The following is a 16885-nucleotide window of genomic DNA, read 5'->3' as shown; positions in this document are numbered from 1 at the left end:
TACTTCTGCAGAAGGGACATCAGTGGTCCTCAAATCTGATAAGGGCATCTTTTTTCTTTGTTGCTCTAGAAACATATATCACAATAGTGTCCAACATATAGGAAGGCTTCTAGGAGTTATAAAGTGACACTTTCTATACAATTACAATACACTACAAACTCCCATTCTCATTGCTTCGGTCCTCTCACACTCTTCGTGAGCTACCCCCTCCCGCACATAATAGCACAGCCAATGCCCCCCACAGCTCTCTCACCATTACATCTGCACTTCCGTGCCCCTCCCCGAAAGTCTAGCAGTAATAGGTCCATAGAAGATTCTGTTGCTACCTGAGTCAATGCAAACTCATACCTGCCAACTCACACGGTGCCACCGCGTATGACACGATTTCCTACACATGGTCACCCGGTGAGGAACCGAAATCACACAGTGGCAGGGAAGACGAGCACACTAAAGTAAACAGTGGATTTCCAGCTCCTTCCCGGAGGCATGAGTAGCCGGCTGCGGGTAGGTAAGCGCGCGCTGACATCATGCAAGGCTGGCACAGTCTCACTTACTTGGAGGCAGCCCCCATCACTAACTGTACCCAGGACTGTACCCAGAGGGAAGACTCACGTGCTGAACATGCGGGACCCTGCACCACAACAGCTGAAACAAACGCGACTCTATTATTAAAAGAAAAAAATGTTTCCTACCTTACAACGCGAACCAACTGAAAACTTTGGGAAAGGGAGGCCCCTGCACTTCGAGGAAATCCAAGCCGATAGTGTGTGGCAACTCTATGCTACACCACCCTGCTGCCGTGGCTGCCCTGAAGGTGTCGAGGTCAGGGAGGGAGGGAGGACAATCAAACTCCCGCCGGCGGCACGGACAGCTCCTGGGGGGCAGGTCCATTAGCAGGAAATTGAAAAAAAAAACACATAACGGTGCCTGCCTCACGCTGAGTACGATAGGTGCAACATTGTCGGAGTCTGTTCACGTGACCTGATAGACTGGCGCCAGCGATCGGGTCCCACTCTAGCAGAGGGTGCCAATTTGATACTAAATGCCGAGCTGTGATCCTCGGCGTATAGTGTCCCAGGCGGCCGCCAAAAGGTGTCAGTGGCATAATAGGGAGTGGGTGGGGTGGCAGGCCCACCGAGGGCAGGCCCCGCAGGTGTCACTTACTGTCTCTGATACATGCCAACATATCAGAAGAGCAAAGTGGGAGTTTAAAAAAAATAAATCGGGAGAATGGGGCCTTGAATCAGGTTACTGTCATGTATGGGCTTTGGAAGTGTGCTGCTGCAGGATCGGGCATTTGAAACGCAAATGCATGTTTTTTTCATACCTTTCAGAAGCATGGAGCGTGATGGAAGGCAGAGAGAGGGTGATACAAGTGTTGTGCACTCACTGGCCTGAAAGGTTGCTGGCATTGCATACACCACCGCCCCCACCCCCCTGTGTGTCAGCCCGGGCTGACACGCTGAGACAGCTTCCCGTGAACACACACAGCCGCGCCCAGTACTTCACAGGTCTTTAAAAGACCATTCGCTGGTTAATGAGGCTTTGTTGGTTTTTCACCCCTTCTAGAGCCCCTGCATTGCCACTCTGACTATTGCTGGAAGAATTAGCACGTTACACGATACAAGCCCTGTCAGCTGAAACCCCGAGGAATCTTGCTTGCAGGAATCCGGAGGCGGGAGACTAGCGTTAACATCGGTATTCTCCCGCCTGAATCGGGAGGGTGTCTGTTCTTGATCTGGTGACGTCTGGCCTGGGCCGTAGTCTGATTGACTGGTGGCCCGTTGCGGAGGCCTTTATAATTTATTTGGGGACTTGGGACACTGACTGACACTACTGTAAAGTGTCAGACAGTGAGTGTCCCCACTCCCCAAATAAATTATAAAGGCCGCCACGACGGGCCACCAGTGACCGCCGCCGCCCCAAAAATAGTGCCGCCTGGGGCGGTCCGCCCCCCCGCCTAGCTACGCCACTGACCAATATTTTCAATACATTTCCCCTACCGTATAGAGACAGATGGAGATTATCTATCCTTGTCAACATCGAGTTAATTACTTTAATTACAGGCAAAATATTCAAATCTGGAATGTTTTCTACTGCAGCCATTATTTTAACCCCTAAGTACCCCGCGGTCTGCACCACCGGGGCATCAGACGGACCCGTAGATGCTGACTGAATCACTTGAGTTTTAGTGACATTGAGTTTATAACCAGACAAATGTCCATACTGTTCTGTAAGACTCTTGATAGCAGAGAATGCCAGTGCCACATTGCTAGTCAATACTACAATGTCATCGGCATATGCTAATGCCTTATACTCTGCTGTAGGAACCCTGACTGGAGATATTTCTACACATTTCTCTATTTTACTTAAAAGCGGGTCTATAAACAAAGCAAACAGAAGGGGCGAACAAGGGCAACCTTGTCGAGTGCCCCTTCCATTGCAAAAAGAACTTGATCGCAATCCTGAGACTGAGAGAGTCGCCTCCGGAGATATATATAACGACTGGAGTGCATGGAGAAATTCCAAACTAAACCCCTTCCATCCCAGAACTGCCCACAGAAACCCCCAGGCGACCCTGTCAAACGCCTTCTCGGCGTCCAACAGGATAGCTCCAAGGGGAGAGTGTGTGGTTTGAGCCCAATCTAAAAGAGCTATTACACGCCGAACATGGTCGGCTGTGTCTCATCCTGGGATGAAACCATGCTGTCATAGGGACACTAAAGGAGAGATCACAGCTGCTAGTCTAGTGGCTAGAATTTTCGAATATATTTTACTGTCCACATTTATTAACGATATTGGACGGAACGATGCAGGGTCCAATTCAGGTTTGTCTTTTTTTTAATAAGAATTATAGATGTTTGTCGCCAGGAATCTGGTATATGTCCTCCCTGTGCTCCTCTAAAAATAGTCAGCATCTCTGCTTGAATTTCCGAAAAGAACAACTTATAAAACTCAAGAGGAATGGAATCCGGACCTGCAGCTTTCCCACTGGCTAGAGACTTAATTGCCAACTCGACCTCCTCCCATTCTATAGGAGCTGAAAGAATTTCATTTTGCTGAGTGGTAACGAGATCCTGTAAAAAGTCTTCTATTTCTACCTCCATGTTGGATAGAACATCTTCCTGTGAATACAGACGGCAATAAAACTGCCTAAAGACCTCAATGACCCCCTCTGGTGTGTCCTGTATACAGCCTTGGGAGTCCTGGATCTTAAAAATGTGATTAGCCAATCCTTTTTCATGCAACCGCTTGGCTAGAACCCTGCCAGCTTTTTCCCCAAATTCAAACATCTACGATCTAAATTGTACGTACTTTGCCGCAAGATCCTGCCAAAAACATTCCAACAGAGAGGTCCTTACTCTAGCTATCTGTGACTGAATTTCCAGAATCTCACGACCCTCTCTTATAGCGCATACCAACTGAGTCTCTGCGGTCCCCAATTCCTCAATACGCCGCTTAGTCTGATCCTGAACTAACTTTCTCCTAAAGAATGAGAAACTTTTCGTTTCCCCCCCCTTACCACTGCTTTAAACGTGTCCCAGACTATTGTATGTACAGCTGTATCTTTATTGATTTTTAAAAATTCCCTCATCCAATTTTTCATATGATCTATATAAGACTGTTCCAGTAATAATTTCCTCTCAAAAGTCCAAGTCCTTGGAACCTTTTGGGTACCCCTCATTGTGCATTCAATTATCAAAGGATTATGATCCGAAAGTATCCTGGGTAAGACTGAGATAGATGTGGCTTCTACCACCTGGTCAGATACAAAAACATAATCTAAACGAACCAGCTTATTATGGGGGACTGAAAAGAAAGTATAGCCATCTAAGTGTTTATTATTATAAAACCAAGAATCAATCAGACGGTGTTCTTAAACCAGAGCTTGGAGAGCCCTAAAAACTCTATGTTTCTTACCAGTGTAAATTTGAGACCCTCCTAAATTAAAATCAGCTAAGAGGTTAATATTCATATCCCCACAAAAACATACAGGATGAGGCCAAAGTGCCAATTCCACGTTTAAATAGTGTAGAACTGCTGGATCATCAGAGTTTGAGCAATAGACTGTACAAACAGTCATGGGGCTGCCATTAACCACCAACTCAGCTATTGCCCATCTACCATTACTAACTTGTGCAGTTCTACTGCATACCCCAGATCCATGTCTCAAAAGAATTGCGACCCCTCTAATCCTAGCAGATTGTCGAGAGCACACAACTAAGTCAAACCCAGGAATTTTTAAATATGCCTGATCATTCCAAGATACATGCGTTTCCTGCAGACACACCACCTCAAGGTGGAAAGCCTGGATAACCTTCGAGAATAATCCCCTCTTTTTGCCATCATTGAGGCCACAGATATTCCAAGTCCCTTTACGAATTTTGCCCTGTGCCATCTATGTTGAAAAAATAGAACCAAACAATAAAAATAACAGCTCTTCCTCCACAAATATTTGCATTTAACAAGAAAAAGACATGCTGTGTAAAAACCATGAGTACTTTGTTAGTTCCAGCTTCTTTTTTAATGTTTTTAACCCCAACCCTCCCTAACCCCCCTTGATCACTCCCTACCCCCCTCCTGCTCCGTCCCCCCTACCTCCCTCCCCCCCAAATGAGGCATAAGGACTCTGTCCTTTCGATGAAAAGGCTGGTTAACCACCCGTCCCCTCCTGTGCAACTGCCAGAACCAAAAGCCAAAAAAACAAGCCCTTAATTACACATGCAAAGATATATGAGCACCGCAACCGTAGCGCAACAAGAGAACCAAAAAACTCAAGAAAACATTTTATTTTGGGTTACAGCAAGAGACCCAATACTTTCTGTGTGGTGCAGTGCTTCCCTAAAAACAAACACATTCCCCTAGGACCTCTGGACCCTCCATTGAAAAAGACATCAAAATCAAGAGCAGTGAGCAGTGTATCCTTACAATGAATCCAAATACACCTTAGCCTGAATTTTTGAGTCAAAAAACTTTGTCTGACCCTGAAAAATGATTTTTAGCTTTGAGGGAAACAACAAAAACACCTGAGCTCCCTTAGACTGCAATGGTCCAATTAACTGCCGGAGCTGCCACCTCCGTTCCACGGTCGCTGGACATACATTAGGCCTGACAAAGAACTCACACCCCTTCCAACCCTTTTTTTATCAGGTCTTGCCAGATCATAAACCTTCTCTCTTGCTAAAAAACTCGAAAAGCATATTAGAATTGCTCTAGGCCTACTGTCCTCTTGCCCAGGAAGGGATAGGGGGGATAGAGGGCAAGGTAACACTCTGTTCCAGTCCGGGTGGGAGGGAGGAAGGGATAGGGGTAGGGGATAGGAGGGATAGGGGGGATAGAGGGCAAGGTAACACTCTGTTCCAGTCCGGGTGGGAGGGAGGAAGGGATAGGGGGTAGGGGATAGGAGGGATAGGGGGGATAGAGGGCAAGGTAACACTGTTCCAGTCCGGGTGGGAGGGAGGAAGGGATAGGGGGTAGGGGATAGGAGGGATAGGGGGGATAGAGGGCAAGGTAACACTCTGTTCCAGTCCGGGTGGGAGGGAGGAAGGGATAGGGGGTAGGGGATAGGAGGGATAGGGGGGATAGAGGGCAAGGTAACACTCTGTTCCAGTCCGGGTGGGAGGGAGGAAGGGATAGGGGGTAGGGGATAGGAGGGATAGGGGGATAGAGGGCAAGGTAACACTTTGTTCCAGTCCGGGTGGGAGGGAGGAAGGGATAGGGGGGATAGAGGGCAAGGTAACACTCTGTTCCAGTCCGGGTGGGAGGGAGGAAGGGATAGGGGGTAGGGGATAGGAGGGATAGGGGGATAGAGGGCAAGGTAACACTTTGTTCCAGTCCGGGTGGGAGGGAGGAAGGGATAGGGGGGATAGAGGGCAAGGTAACACTCTGTTCCAGTCCGGGTGGGAGGGAGGAAGGGATAGGGGGTAAGGGATAGGGGGATAGAGGGCAAGGTAACACTGTTCCAGTCCGGGTGGGAGGGAGGAAGGGATAGGGGGTAGGGGATAGGAGGGATAGGGGGGATAGAGGGCAAGGTAACACTCTGTTCCAGTCCGGGTGGGAGGGAGGAAGGGATAGGGGGTAGGGGATAGGAGGGATAGGGGGGATAGAGGGCAAGGTAACACTCTGTTCCAGTCCGGGTGGGAGGGAGGAAGGGATAGGTGGTAGGGGATAGGAGGTATAGGGGGATACAGGGCAAGGTAACACTCTTTTCCAGTCTGGGTGGGAGGGAGGAAGGGATAGGGGGGATAGAGGGCAAGGTAACACTCTGTTCCAGTCCGGGTGGGAGCGAGGAAGGGATAGGGGGGATAGAGGGCAAGGTAACACTCTGTTCCAGTCCGGGTGGGAGGGAGGAAGGGATAGGGGGTAGGGGATAGGAGGGATAGGGGGGATAGAGGGCAAGGTAACACTCTGTTCCAGTCCGGGTGGGAGGGAGGAAGGGATAGGGGGTAGGGGATAGGAGGGATAGGGGGGATAGAGGGCAAGGTAACATTCTGTTCCAGTCCGGGTGGGAGGGAGGAAGGGATAGGGGGTAGGGGATAGGAGGGATAGGGGGGATAGAGGGGATAGAGGGCAAGGTAACACTCTGTTCCAGTCCGGGTGGGAGGGAGGAAGGGATAGGGGGTAGGGGATAGGAGGGATAGGGGGGATAGAGGGCAAGGTAACACTCTGTTCCAGTCCGGGTGGGAGGGAGGAAGGGATAGGGGATAGGGGATAGGAGGGATAGGGGGGATAGAGGGCAAGGTAACACTCTTTTCCAGTCCTGGTGGGAGGGAGGAAGGGATAGGGGGGATAGAGGGCAAGGTAACACTCTGTTCCAGTCCGGGTGGGAGGGAGGCAGGGATAGGGGGGATAGAGTGCAAGGTAACACTCTGTTCCAGTCCGGGTGGGAGGGAGGAAGGGATAGGGGGTAGGGGATAGGAGGGATAGGGGGATAGAGGGCAAGGTAACACTCTGTTCCAGTCCGGGTAAGAGGGAGGAAGGGATAGGGGGTAGGGGATAGGGGGATAGAGGGCAAGGTAACACTCTGTTCCAGTCCGGATGGGAGGGAGGAAGGGATAGGGGGTAGGGGATAGGAGGGATAGGGGGGATAGAGGGCAAGGTAACACTCTGTTCCAGTCCGGGTGGGAGGGAGGAAGGGAGGGATAGGGGGTAGGGGATAGGAGGGATAGGGGGGATAGAGGGCAAGGTAACACTCTGTTCCAGTCCGGGTGGGAGGGAGGAAGGGATAGGGGGTAGGGGATAGGAGGGATAGGGGGGATAGAGGGCAAGGTGACACTCTGTTCCAGTCTGGGTGGGAGGGAGGAAGGGGTAGGGGATAGGAGGGATAGGGGGGATAGAGGGCAAGGTAACACTCTGTTCCAGTCCGGGTGGGAGGGAGGAAGGGATAGGGGGGATAGAGGGCAAGGTAACACTCTGTTCCAGTCCGGGTGGGAGGGAGGAAGGGATAGGGGGTAGGGGATAGGAGGGATAGGGGGGATAGAGGGCAAGGTAACACTCTGTTCCAGTCCTGGTGGGAGGGAGGAAGGGGTAGGGGATAGGAGGGATAGGGGGGATAGAGGGCAAGGTAACACTCTATTCCAGTCCTGGTGGGAGGGAGGAAGGGATAGGGGGGATAGAGGGTAAGGTAACACTCTGTTCCAGCCCTGTTGGGAGGGAGGGGTAGGGGGATAAGAGGGATAGAGGTGAAGGTAACAATCTGTTCCAGGCCTGGAGGGAGGGATAGGGGGTAGGTATTACAGTAAGCACCCACCTGCACTCCAGTTTGTTCCTTCCTTGGTGCAGACTGTTCCAAACTTTCTCTGAATACGACCAGAACGGCAAGGAAGGTGTACACTTGCCATCCTGACAGTTCCCTCGGGGAAGGGGAATGGGAGTGAGACAAGAAAAAACAAGAGACTGGATTGTGTTGCTGTTGGACCCGGCCTCGTAGAATGGCCCTCCGTGCCCCCGCACCCCCGAAACCTGGTGCCTGCAGCCCCAGCACCCGGCCCAGCCGACCCTTCCCACCAGGACACCCGCACCAACCCCGGACATCCCCGTCCATGGCCTCTCTCCTTTCGGCCACCCCGGGCCCGCGTGCCCACTCCATGCAACAAGATGGCCGCCCGACCCCAGCGCGACCCGGGCCTCGAGGCGCCACTCCGGCGGGAGGGCATCACGCTTCCAGGGGATGAGAGAGGGAGGAGCAGTTTCTATCGCACCTCTGAACTCCCCTGGGACGATGGGTTTCGATCGGCCCTCCGGCCTCCCTGCGGGCTGGCTCCATACCTGCTGGGTGTCTGGGACTCCTCCCGACCCGGCCCTGAAAGGATCAAAAGACAATAGCAGGAAACCCCGACCAGCGGCCCCCAGGTGACGAGACCCCTGCCTGCACAGACTCCGGACATCAAAGAGGGGTCGACCTATAACAAGGGGTGCTCTGAGACTGTCCGGGAGATTCGACGCTGGAACAACGAGAGCCTGCGACGTGTGCGTGGCTCCTGGAACTAAACCCACCTAAGCCTGCTGAGTGACTCGCGGCTTCCTGAAGATCGTAAGACCTCCGAACTTGTGCCTGGCCCTGCTGAGTGACTCGCGGCCCCCTTGAAGATCGTAACACCTCCGAACTTGTGCCGAAGCCTGCTGAGTGACTCGCGGCTCCTTGAAGATCGTAAGACCTCCGAACTTGTGCCAAAGCCCGCTGAGTGACTCGCGGCTCCTTGAAGATCGTAAGACCTCCGAACCTGTACCTGAGCCCGCTGAGTGACTCGCGGCTCCCCCCCCCAGACTCTCACGGTCCCGCCAGACCCCGACTCCGACCACGTATCCCCCAGCTCGAGGATTGTGAGCTGTGCGCCGGATACGTCCCTGCTTGAACCGTTACCTGAGACTGTCCCGCTACCCCCTACCTTTCCGAGACTCTTGAGCCCGTGCTCACTTTGTACATATTTGCAGTGATACCTATCTGATAAAGCTTGTTTTCTGAGAATATCCAGTGTGGTCACTCTGTGTCGTGTGGTGCCAGAAGTACCATCCTAGTTGCGAGATTCCTCCCCCTGGGGAATCTCCCGCCAACGCCCGGCTACGATACTACACGGGTGGGACTCAGGGTAGTCAGGACCCCCTTCCGGGCTCCTCTGAGGTCGCCGTCTAACATTGGTGGCAAGCGACGGGATTCGGGCCCATCACCTAGAGATCGTACAGTGAACAACGGACGCACGACCAACAAGGATGGCAGAAGGAAGCGCCATGAGCTCCACAGAAACCAACGCCAACAGAGTGTTCCAGGTGGAGCAGCTAGAAGAATACACACACAAAGAGCTAAAGCAATTTTGCAAAGAACTTAAAATCGCTACCACCGGCCTCAACACTAAGGAAGACTTGCAGAAAGCACTGAAAACTTGGGTGGAGACCGGGGCCTCCCGCCCGGAAGGCACGGGGGAGCGCCCCGATGAAGCCGAACCCCCCCCAAGGGAAAGCAGCGGCAATCAGGTGCAAGGCATCGTACCAGACGGGGGCCTATCCCCGGAAGAACTCGCGGACAGAGAGAGAAGCCGCAGTCATGAACTCGAGTTAGCCAAACTCAAAATCGAGGGCGAATTGAAGTTAGCGGAGAAAAAGCTAGCGGTAGAGCAAATGCGCGTACAAGGCGAACTGGAAGAAAAGAAGCTCCAACGGGAGCACGAAGGAAGGAAGCTCCAACTAGAGCACGAACGCAGCTTAAAGGAACTCGAGCTCAAGGCCCGAAACGAGGACGGGAGGCCCTCGGGAAACCGAGAGACGACCCCCCCAGCGGAACAGAAGGTCCACATCCCCAAGGATGTGGTCAAGGAATATTATAAAAACGATGACATTCAGCAATGGTTTCGGGCCTACGAGGTCGCCATGACCTCCCATCGGATCCCACAGAAGGACTGGGGGGCGGGGTTGTGGGGGCGGTTTCTGAGCGAAGGAAGAGACACCCTGCTCGACCTTCCCCTCTCCCTGCAGACCTCCTACAGCCACATGAAAGAGGCTCTCCTCACAAGATACGGCCTCACCCCAGAAATGTACCGCCAACGGTTCCGGGACTGCAGGAAGATCCCGGGCACCACTTGGGTGGAGTATGTAAACTTTTTTAGTCGGGCCTTCGATGGGTGGGTCAAGGGCAGCAAAGTCACCACCCTTGCCGAACTCACTGATCTCATGTTATGGGAACACCTGGCTGCGAACTGCTTCATAGAGCTACGTCAACATCTGCTGGATAGCAAGCTCACAGATCCCCGGAAGCTGGCTGTGGAGGCCGACCGCTGGACCAACACCCGGGTCTCCCGGGGCATGGTAGGAGAGTACCCCCGAACCAGTCAGGGACCACCCCGCCAGAGAGGAGGAGGGAACCAGGGAGGGCCGAGAGAGTCCCAGCCTAGCCCCCCGAAGACACCACCTCCACCTTTCCCGGCGCCCCCCCCACCAGTGACCGGGCCCCCTGGGAGACGGGGACACCGGGTGACCGTCACCTGCTTCCGTTGCCAGAAACCCGGGCACTACGCCAATGACCCCGAGTGTCCCATGGCCACCCAAGTCCCCCCTGCGAGACAGGTATCCAACGTAGCCCTGGGGGAGGAGGTTGAGGAAGCCGAGGAGTGGGAACCCGCAGCGATGGCCCTAGTATCCCTGGGAGATAGGGAAATGGTTCCTGGTAGCCTCCTACCCTCCAAAACACAGAAATATGGGCAGCTCGTCAAAATCAATGGCCACCAGGTAGAGGCCCTGCGGGACACCGGGGCCAGTATCACCGGTGTCCTCAGGCACCTAGTCCCCGAGGAACAGATCCTCCCCAATGTCTTTTGCCCCGTGATATCCGCAGACAATAGGGAAAGTATGTGTCAGGTAGCCCTGGTGCCATTTGAGTGGGGAGGGGTGATAGGTAAACTCAAGGTGGCCGTAAGAACCTCCCAGCCGGTTGACTGCCTCCTAGGGAACGACCTGGAGAGTTCTCCCTGGAAGCATGTAGAGCGCAAGGCCCACCTAGGAATGATGGGACTCCCCGAGTGGGTGTGTATCACCACCCGATCTATGACAGCCCGACTCACTCCCCCGAGAGAAGTCGAGAGCACCCCGGCCGAAGAAACCAGTACCGTCCCCGCCGAGGGTCCTCCCGTTCCCCCATCAGAAGGGTCCGTCGCCAGCGACGAACCCGCACCATCCGACCCCGCCCCGGTCCCCGAGTTGGGGGATCTACCCGAGTTGGCCAGTGGCGCCACGAGGGCGGGCCCACCCGGGAAGAATTTTGCCGGGAGCAAGCCACTTGTCCTTCCCTGGTCGGGCTGCGGCGCCAGGCCGAGGGCCAAGCCGCAGGTGACCAGACCGGAACGCACCAAATCTATTGGGAGAATAACATCCTGTATAGTGAGCAGAAGTCGGTGGAGCTGGGATCCGGACGGGTCCTGGTGGTACCCCTCCGCTTCCGAGATTTCCTCCTGGGCTTAGCCCACGACGTCCCCCTCGCCGGCCACCTGGGTCAGGACAAGACTTACAGCCGTCTCGTGACCCATTTTTATTAGCCTAAGATGAAAGCAGCGGTAGAGGCACACTGCAAGTCCTGCCCCACGTGCCAGGCCAGTGGGAAGAGTGGGGGGAAGCGCAAGGCTCCCCTCCAACCCTTCCCGGTCGTCAGTACCCCCTTCGAACGAGTCGGAATCGACATCGTGGGGCCACTGGACCCCCCCACCTCCCAAGGTCACCGTTTCATCTTGGTCCTAGTAGACCACGCCACCCGCTATCCGGAGGCCATTCCCCTACGCACCATTACGGCCCCCGTGGTGGGCCGGGCCCTGATGGGGATCTTTTCCAGGGTGGGTTTCCCCCGCGAAGTCGTGAGCGATCGCGGCACTAATTTCATATCCCGGTACATGACGTCCCTGTGGCAACAATGTGGGGTGTCCTATAAGTTCACCACCCCGTACCATCCCCAAGGGAACGGCCTAGTAGAAAGGTTTAATAGGACTTTGAAAGGGATGATCGCTGGCCTAGAAGAGCCCCTCCGGCGTAAGTGGGACGTCCTGCTCCCATGCCTCCTGTTCGCTTACCGGGAGGTCCCCCAGAAGTCCTTAGGGTTCAGCCCGTTTGAATTGCTCTATGGACACCCCGTCCGAGGTCCCCTCAGTCTGGTTAAGGAAGGGTGGGAGGCAGCACCCCAGACCACTCCCCGAGATGTGTTCCACTATGTCCTGGCCCTCCGGAACCAGACCAGGAGGTTCCGAGAACTGGCCGAGGCCAACCTGGAGGCGAGTCAAGAAGAAATGAAGCGCTGGTACGACCAGAATGCTGCTCTGGTCGAGTTCCAGCCGGGCCAGCAGGTGTGGGTCATGGCCCCCGTGAAGCCTGGCGCCCTCCAGGACCGATGGACTGGGCCCTACAAAGTGGTTGAGAGGAAGAGTCAAGTCACCTACTTGGTGGACGTCCAGTCGCCTCGGGATCCCCTCCGGGTCCTGCACGTGAACCGCCTCAAGCCTCACTTCGTGCGGACAGAACTGAGCCTCCTGCTGGCCACCGATGCCGGGGCCGAAGATGAGTCGGATCCCCTCCCGGACCTCCTGTGTGTCAAGGAGCAGGATGGCTCCGTGGAGGGAGTGAACCTCTCCCCAGCCCTCACTGCCCAGCAACAAGCGGACTGCCGCCAGCTCCTAAGACAATTTTCCGACCTCTTCTCCCTGACCCCCCGGGTCACCAACTGGTGTGTTCACGATGTGGACACCGGGGACAGCCCGCCGGTGAGACACCGAGCCTACCGGGTCCCTGACCGGGTCCGGTCCTGCATTCAAGCTGAAGTCGCGAAGATGTTGACCCTGGGGGTGATCGAGCCCCCTGACAGTCCCTGGGCCAGCCCTGTGGTCCTGGTCCCGAAGGCAGCGGCCCCCGGTGTCGCCCCCGAGCTCCGGTTCTGCGTGGATTACCGGGGGCTCAATGACATTACCAGAGCCGATGCCCACCCCATTCCACGAGCCGACGAACTCATTGACCGACTAGGGGCCGCCCGGTTCCTCAGCACTTTCGACCTCACCTGCGGATACTGGCAGATTGCGCTCACCGAAGGGGCCAAGGAGCGGTCTGCTTTCTCCACCCCTGACGGGCATTACCGCTTCCGCGTGATGCCCTTCGGGATGAAAAATGCCCCGGCCACTTTCCAGAGACTGGTGAATAGGGTCCTGGCCGGGCTAGAACAGTTCAGCGCGGCCTATCTGGACGACATCGCTGTCTTCAGTTCAGAGTGGAGTGAGCACCTCCAGCACCTCCGGAGAGTGCTAACCGCCCTGCGCCAGGCAGGCCTCACAGTAAAAGCCAGCAAGTGCCAGATCGGGCAAGGATCCGTAGTCTACCTGGGGCACCAAGTCGGGAGTGGCCAGGTCGCCCCTCTACAGCCAAAGATCGACGCCATCCTGGCATGGGAACCACCCATCACCCAAACGGAGGTCCGAGCCTTTCTGGGACTCACGGGCTACTACCGCCGATTCATTCGAGGGTATGGCAGCCTTGTCGGCCCTCTCACTGAACTTACGTCTAAAAAACAGCCAAAGAAGGTGCAGTGGACGGCTGCCTGCCAGGAAGCTTTCGATGCTCTAAAAAAGGCCATGTGCACTGCCCCCGTCCTCCAGGCTCCCGACTACGCCAAGGAGTTCATAGTCCAGACCGATGCCTCCGAGCATGGCATTGGGGCCGTCCTGTCCCAAGTGAATGATCAAGGCCTAGACCAGCCCGTCGCCTTCCTCAGTCGGCGGCTGCTACCCCGAGAGCAGAGGTGGAGCACCATAGAGCGCGAGGCCTTTGCCGTGGTCTGGGCACTCAAAAAACTACGACCCTACCTGTTCGGCACTCATTTCAGAGTGCAAACTGACCATCGACCCCTGCAATGGCTCATGCAGATGCGAGGAGAAAACCCCAAGCTACTGCGGTGGTCAATCTCCCTCCAGGGAATGGACTTCACCGTAGAACACCGCCCTGGCACGGACCACGCCAACGCTGACGGCCTCTCCAGGTTCTTCCGCTTCAGCGAAGAGAACCCCCCAAGGTGATGGGCAGTTCTCTCCGGCTTTCAGCTGGGGGGGACGCATGTTGGACCCGGCCTCGTAGAATGGCCCTCCGTGCCCCCGCACCCCCGAAACCTGGTGCCTGCAGCCCCAGCACCCGGCCCAGCCGACCCTTCCCACCAGGACACCCGCACCAACCCCGGACATCCCCGTCCATGGCCTCTCTCCTTTCGGCCACCCCGGGCCCGCGTGCCCACTCCATGCAACAAGATGGCCGCCCGACCCCAGCGCGACCCGGGCCTCGAGGCGCCACTCCGGCGGGAGGGCATCACGCTTCCAGGGGATGAGAGAGGGAGGAGCAGTTTCTATCGCACCTCTGAACTCCCCTGGGACGATGGGTTTCGATCGGCCCTCCGGCCTCCCTGCGGGCTGGCTCCATACCTGCTGGGTGTCTGGGACTCCTCCCGACCCGGCCCTGAAAGGATCAAAAGACAATAGCAGGAAACCCCGACCAGCGGCCCCCAGGTGACGAGACCCCTGCCTGCACAGACTCCGACATCAAAGAGGGGTCGACCTATAACAAGGGGTGCTCTGAGACTGTCCGGGAGATTAGACGCTGGAACAACGAGAGCCTGCGACGTGTGCGTGGCTCCTGGAACTGAACCCACCTAAGCCTGCTGAGTGACTCGCGGCTTCCTGAAGATCGTAAGACCTCCGAACTTGTGCCTGGCCCTGCTGAGTGACTCGCGGCCCCCTGGAAGATCGTAACACCTCCGAACTTGTGCCTGGCCCTGCTGAGTGACTCGCGGCCCCCTTGAAGATCGTAACACCTCCGAACTTGTGCCGAAGCCTGCTGAGTGACTCGCGGCTCCTTGAAGATCGTAAGACTTCTGAACTTGTGCCAAAGCCCGCTGAGTGACTCGCGGCTCCTTGAAGATCGTAAGACCTCCGAACCTGTACCTGAGCCCGCTGAGTGACTCGCGGCTCCCCCCCCCAGACTCTCACGGTCCCGCCGGACCCCGACTCCGACCACGTATCCTCCAGCTCGAGGATTGTGAGCTGTGCGCCGGATACGTCCCTGCTTGAACCGTTACCTGAGACTGTCCCGCTACCCCCTACCTTTCCGAGACTCTTGAGCCCGTGCTCACTTTGTACATATTTGCAGTGATACCTATCTGATAAAGCTTGTTTTCTGAGAATATCCAGTGTGGTCACTCTGTGTCGTGTGGTGCCAGAAGTACGATCCTAGTTGCGAGATTCCTCCCCCTGGGGAATCTCCCGCCAACGCCCGGCTACGATACTACACGGGTGGGACTCAGGGTAGTCAGGACCCCCTTCCGGGCTCCTCTGAGGTCGCCGTCTAACAGTTGCTCACGCTTGTTGGCTGTGTCTCTGGACCGTCTCTCAGGGTTGAGGATGAAATGATGAGCTGCTGATTGCTAGCCATAGTAGTTTAGGCACATCAATATAAGGAACATAAAATGCACATTTACTATTCTAATGCAATAATAATGAAGGACTTGACTAATCACTAACTAATCTCTGGAGTAACCTACCAAATCTAATACTGTGTCCTGAATGAGCTTCTATTCAGAAGCGCCTGCAATCACAACTCCTGCATATTTGGATATGAGCATCAGCATAATTTATCTAAACATCCATGTTTAGTGCTATGAATATATGATTGGAATATATGTTGTAAAATGCCAATAAAGATGTTAAAAAAATAACATTCTTGGCAGAGCCAGGAGAGACAAAACAGGAGTGAGTTTGCCTTGAACAACTGTACAAAGTGGTGCCGAAGTTCTGCTGGCAGCAAATGCACCTCAGTGAGGGCATTAGCACAAGGCAAGCTGCAAAGCATGTACCTACAAACTTCCCCTCCTCTAAACATGTGTTGTTGATGCTTGTCGAAGTTCGTGGTCCACCTAGAAGGGGAAAAGAGTGTGTGCCTACAGTCTGACCCTTTAATAAACATGGTTATTACAGCCACAACAAACAATTGGAGAGTGAGGTTGCATTTAACCAACTGTACAAAGTGGTACTGTGGGTCTCCTGCCACCAAAAACAGCTCAGTGAGGGCATTAGCTCAAGGCAAGCTGCCATAAACCTACAAGATGTCCCTAGGCTAAACATGTGTAGTTGACGGTTGTTGAAGACCCTGTCCACCTAGAGGGAAAAAAGAGTGTGCCTACAACCTGTCCCTGTACTAAACCTTCATGTTATAGCGAGGAGATACAAAACGAGAGGCAGGTTGCCTTGAACAAACTGTACAAAGTGGTGCGGTGGCTCTGCTGGGAGCAAAAACACCTCAGTGAGGGCATTAGCTCAAGGCAAGCTGCTATAAACCTACAAACTGTCCCTAGGCTAAACATGTGTAGTTGACGGTTGTTGAAGTTCCTGGTCCACTTAGGAGGGAAAAAAGAGTATGTCTATAACCTGACCCTGTGCTCCTCTAGTTGAAAGAGTAAGAACTAAATCCGGATTTCTAGAGCATATACCAAGATGCTTCCCAGGAGGCCCACAGAATTGGTATACCTTCTAGTCACCGACTTACCTGAATGATGTTTCTTTGGTAACATCTAACAGTCTTGTCAGCATGACGTGATTGTTTATCTTCTTCACCTTCATCACAGACACCATGAAAGTGTTTCTACCATATGAAGAAAAAACAATGATTAAGTACTACTATTCACACGTCTCCAAATCACACCCATTCATTTCTTTCATACTTACCCTCTTACCACGCAGAGTTGGATAGCAAGTAGCGCTTTCAGAGGCAAAGCATCTCATTAGAAACTCTCATGGAGAACATGGTTGATATTAGTGAAACCATATAATGCTAAACCAAGGGCAATCAAATCATTACCCTGGTGGGTGGAAGGGTGGGATAGGGGGTA

The 16885-nt window shown here is 54.3% G+C and overlaps 1 protein-coding gene across 3 annotated transcripts in view; it reads right to left on the bottom strand.

Moving 5' to 3' along the window:
* Window positions 1-16885, bottom strand: part of LOC146776052 (uncharacterized) — a 387820-nt gene that overhangs the window by 320766 nt on the left and 50169 nt on the right. For all 3 annotated transcript variants that reach the window (XR_014972118.1, XR_014972117.1, XM_085638120.1), the window contains exon 3: window positions 16543-16638. Coding sequence is in view for 1 of the 3 variants with exons in the window: in XM_085638120.1 (XP_085494246.1) it covers window positions 16543-16567 (25 nt within the window). In the remaining 2 variants the exon portion in view is untranslated. The remainder of the gene's footprint in view (window positions 1-16542; window positions 16639-16885) is intronic.

This window comes from Triturus cristatus, chromosome 12 (assembly GCF_964204655.1).
Source record: "Triturus cristatus chromosome 12, aTriCri1.1, whole genome shotgun sequence".
In the NCBI taxonomy this organism is placed as follows: Eukaryota; Metazoa; Chordata; class Amphibia; order Caudata; family Salamandridae; genus Triturus; species Triturus cristatus.
This window is presented reverse-complemented; position numbering and strand designations above follow the sequence as displayed.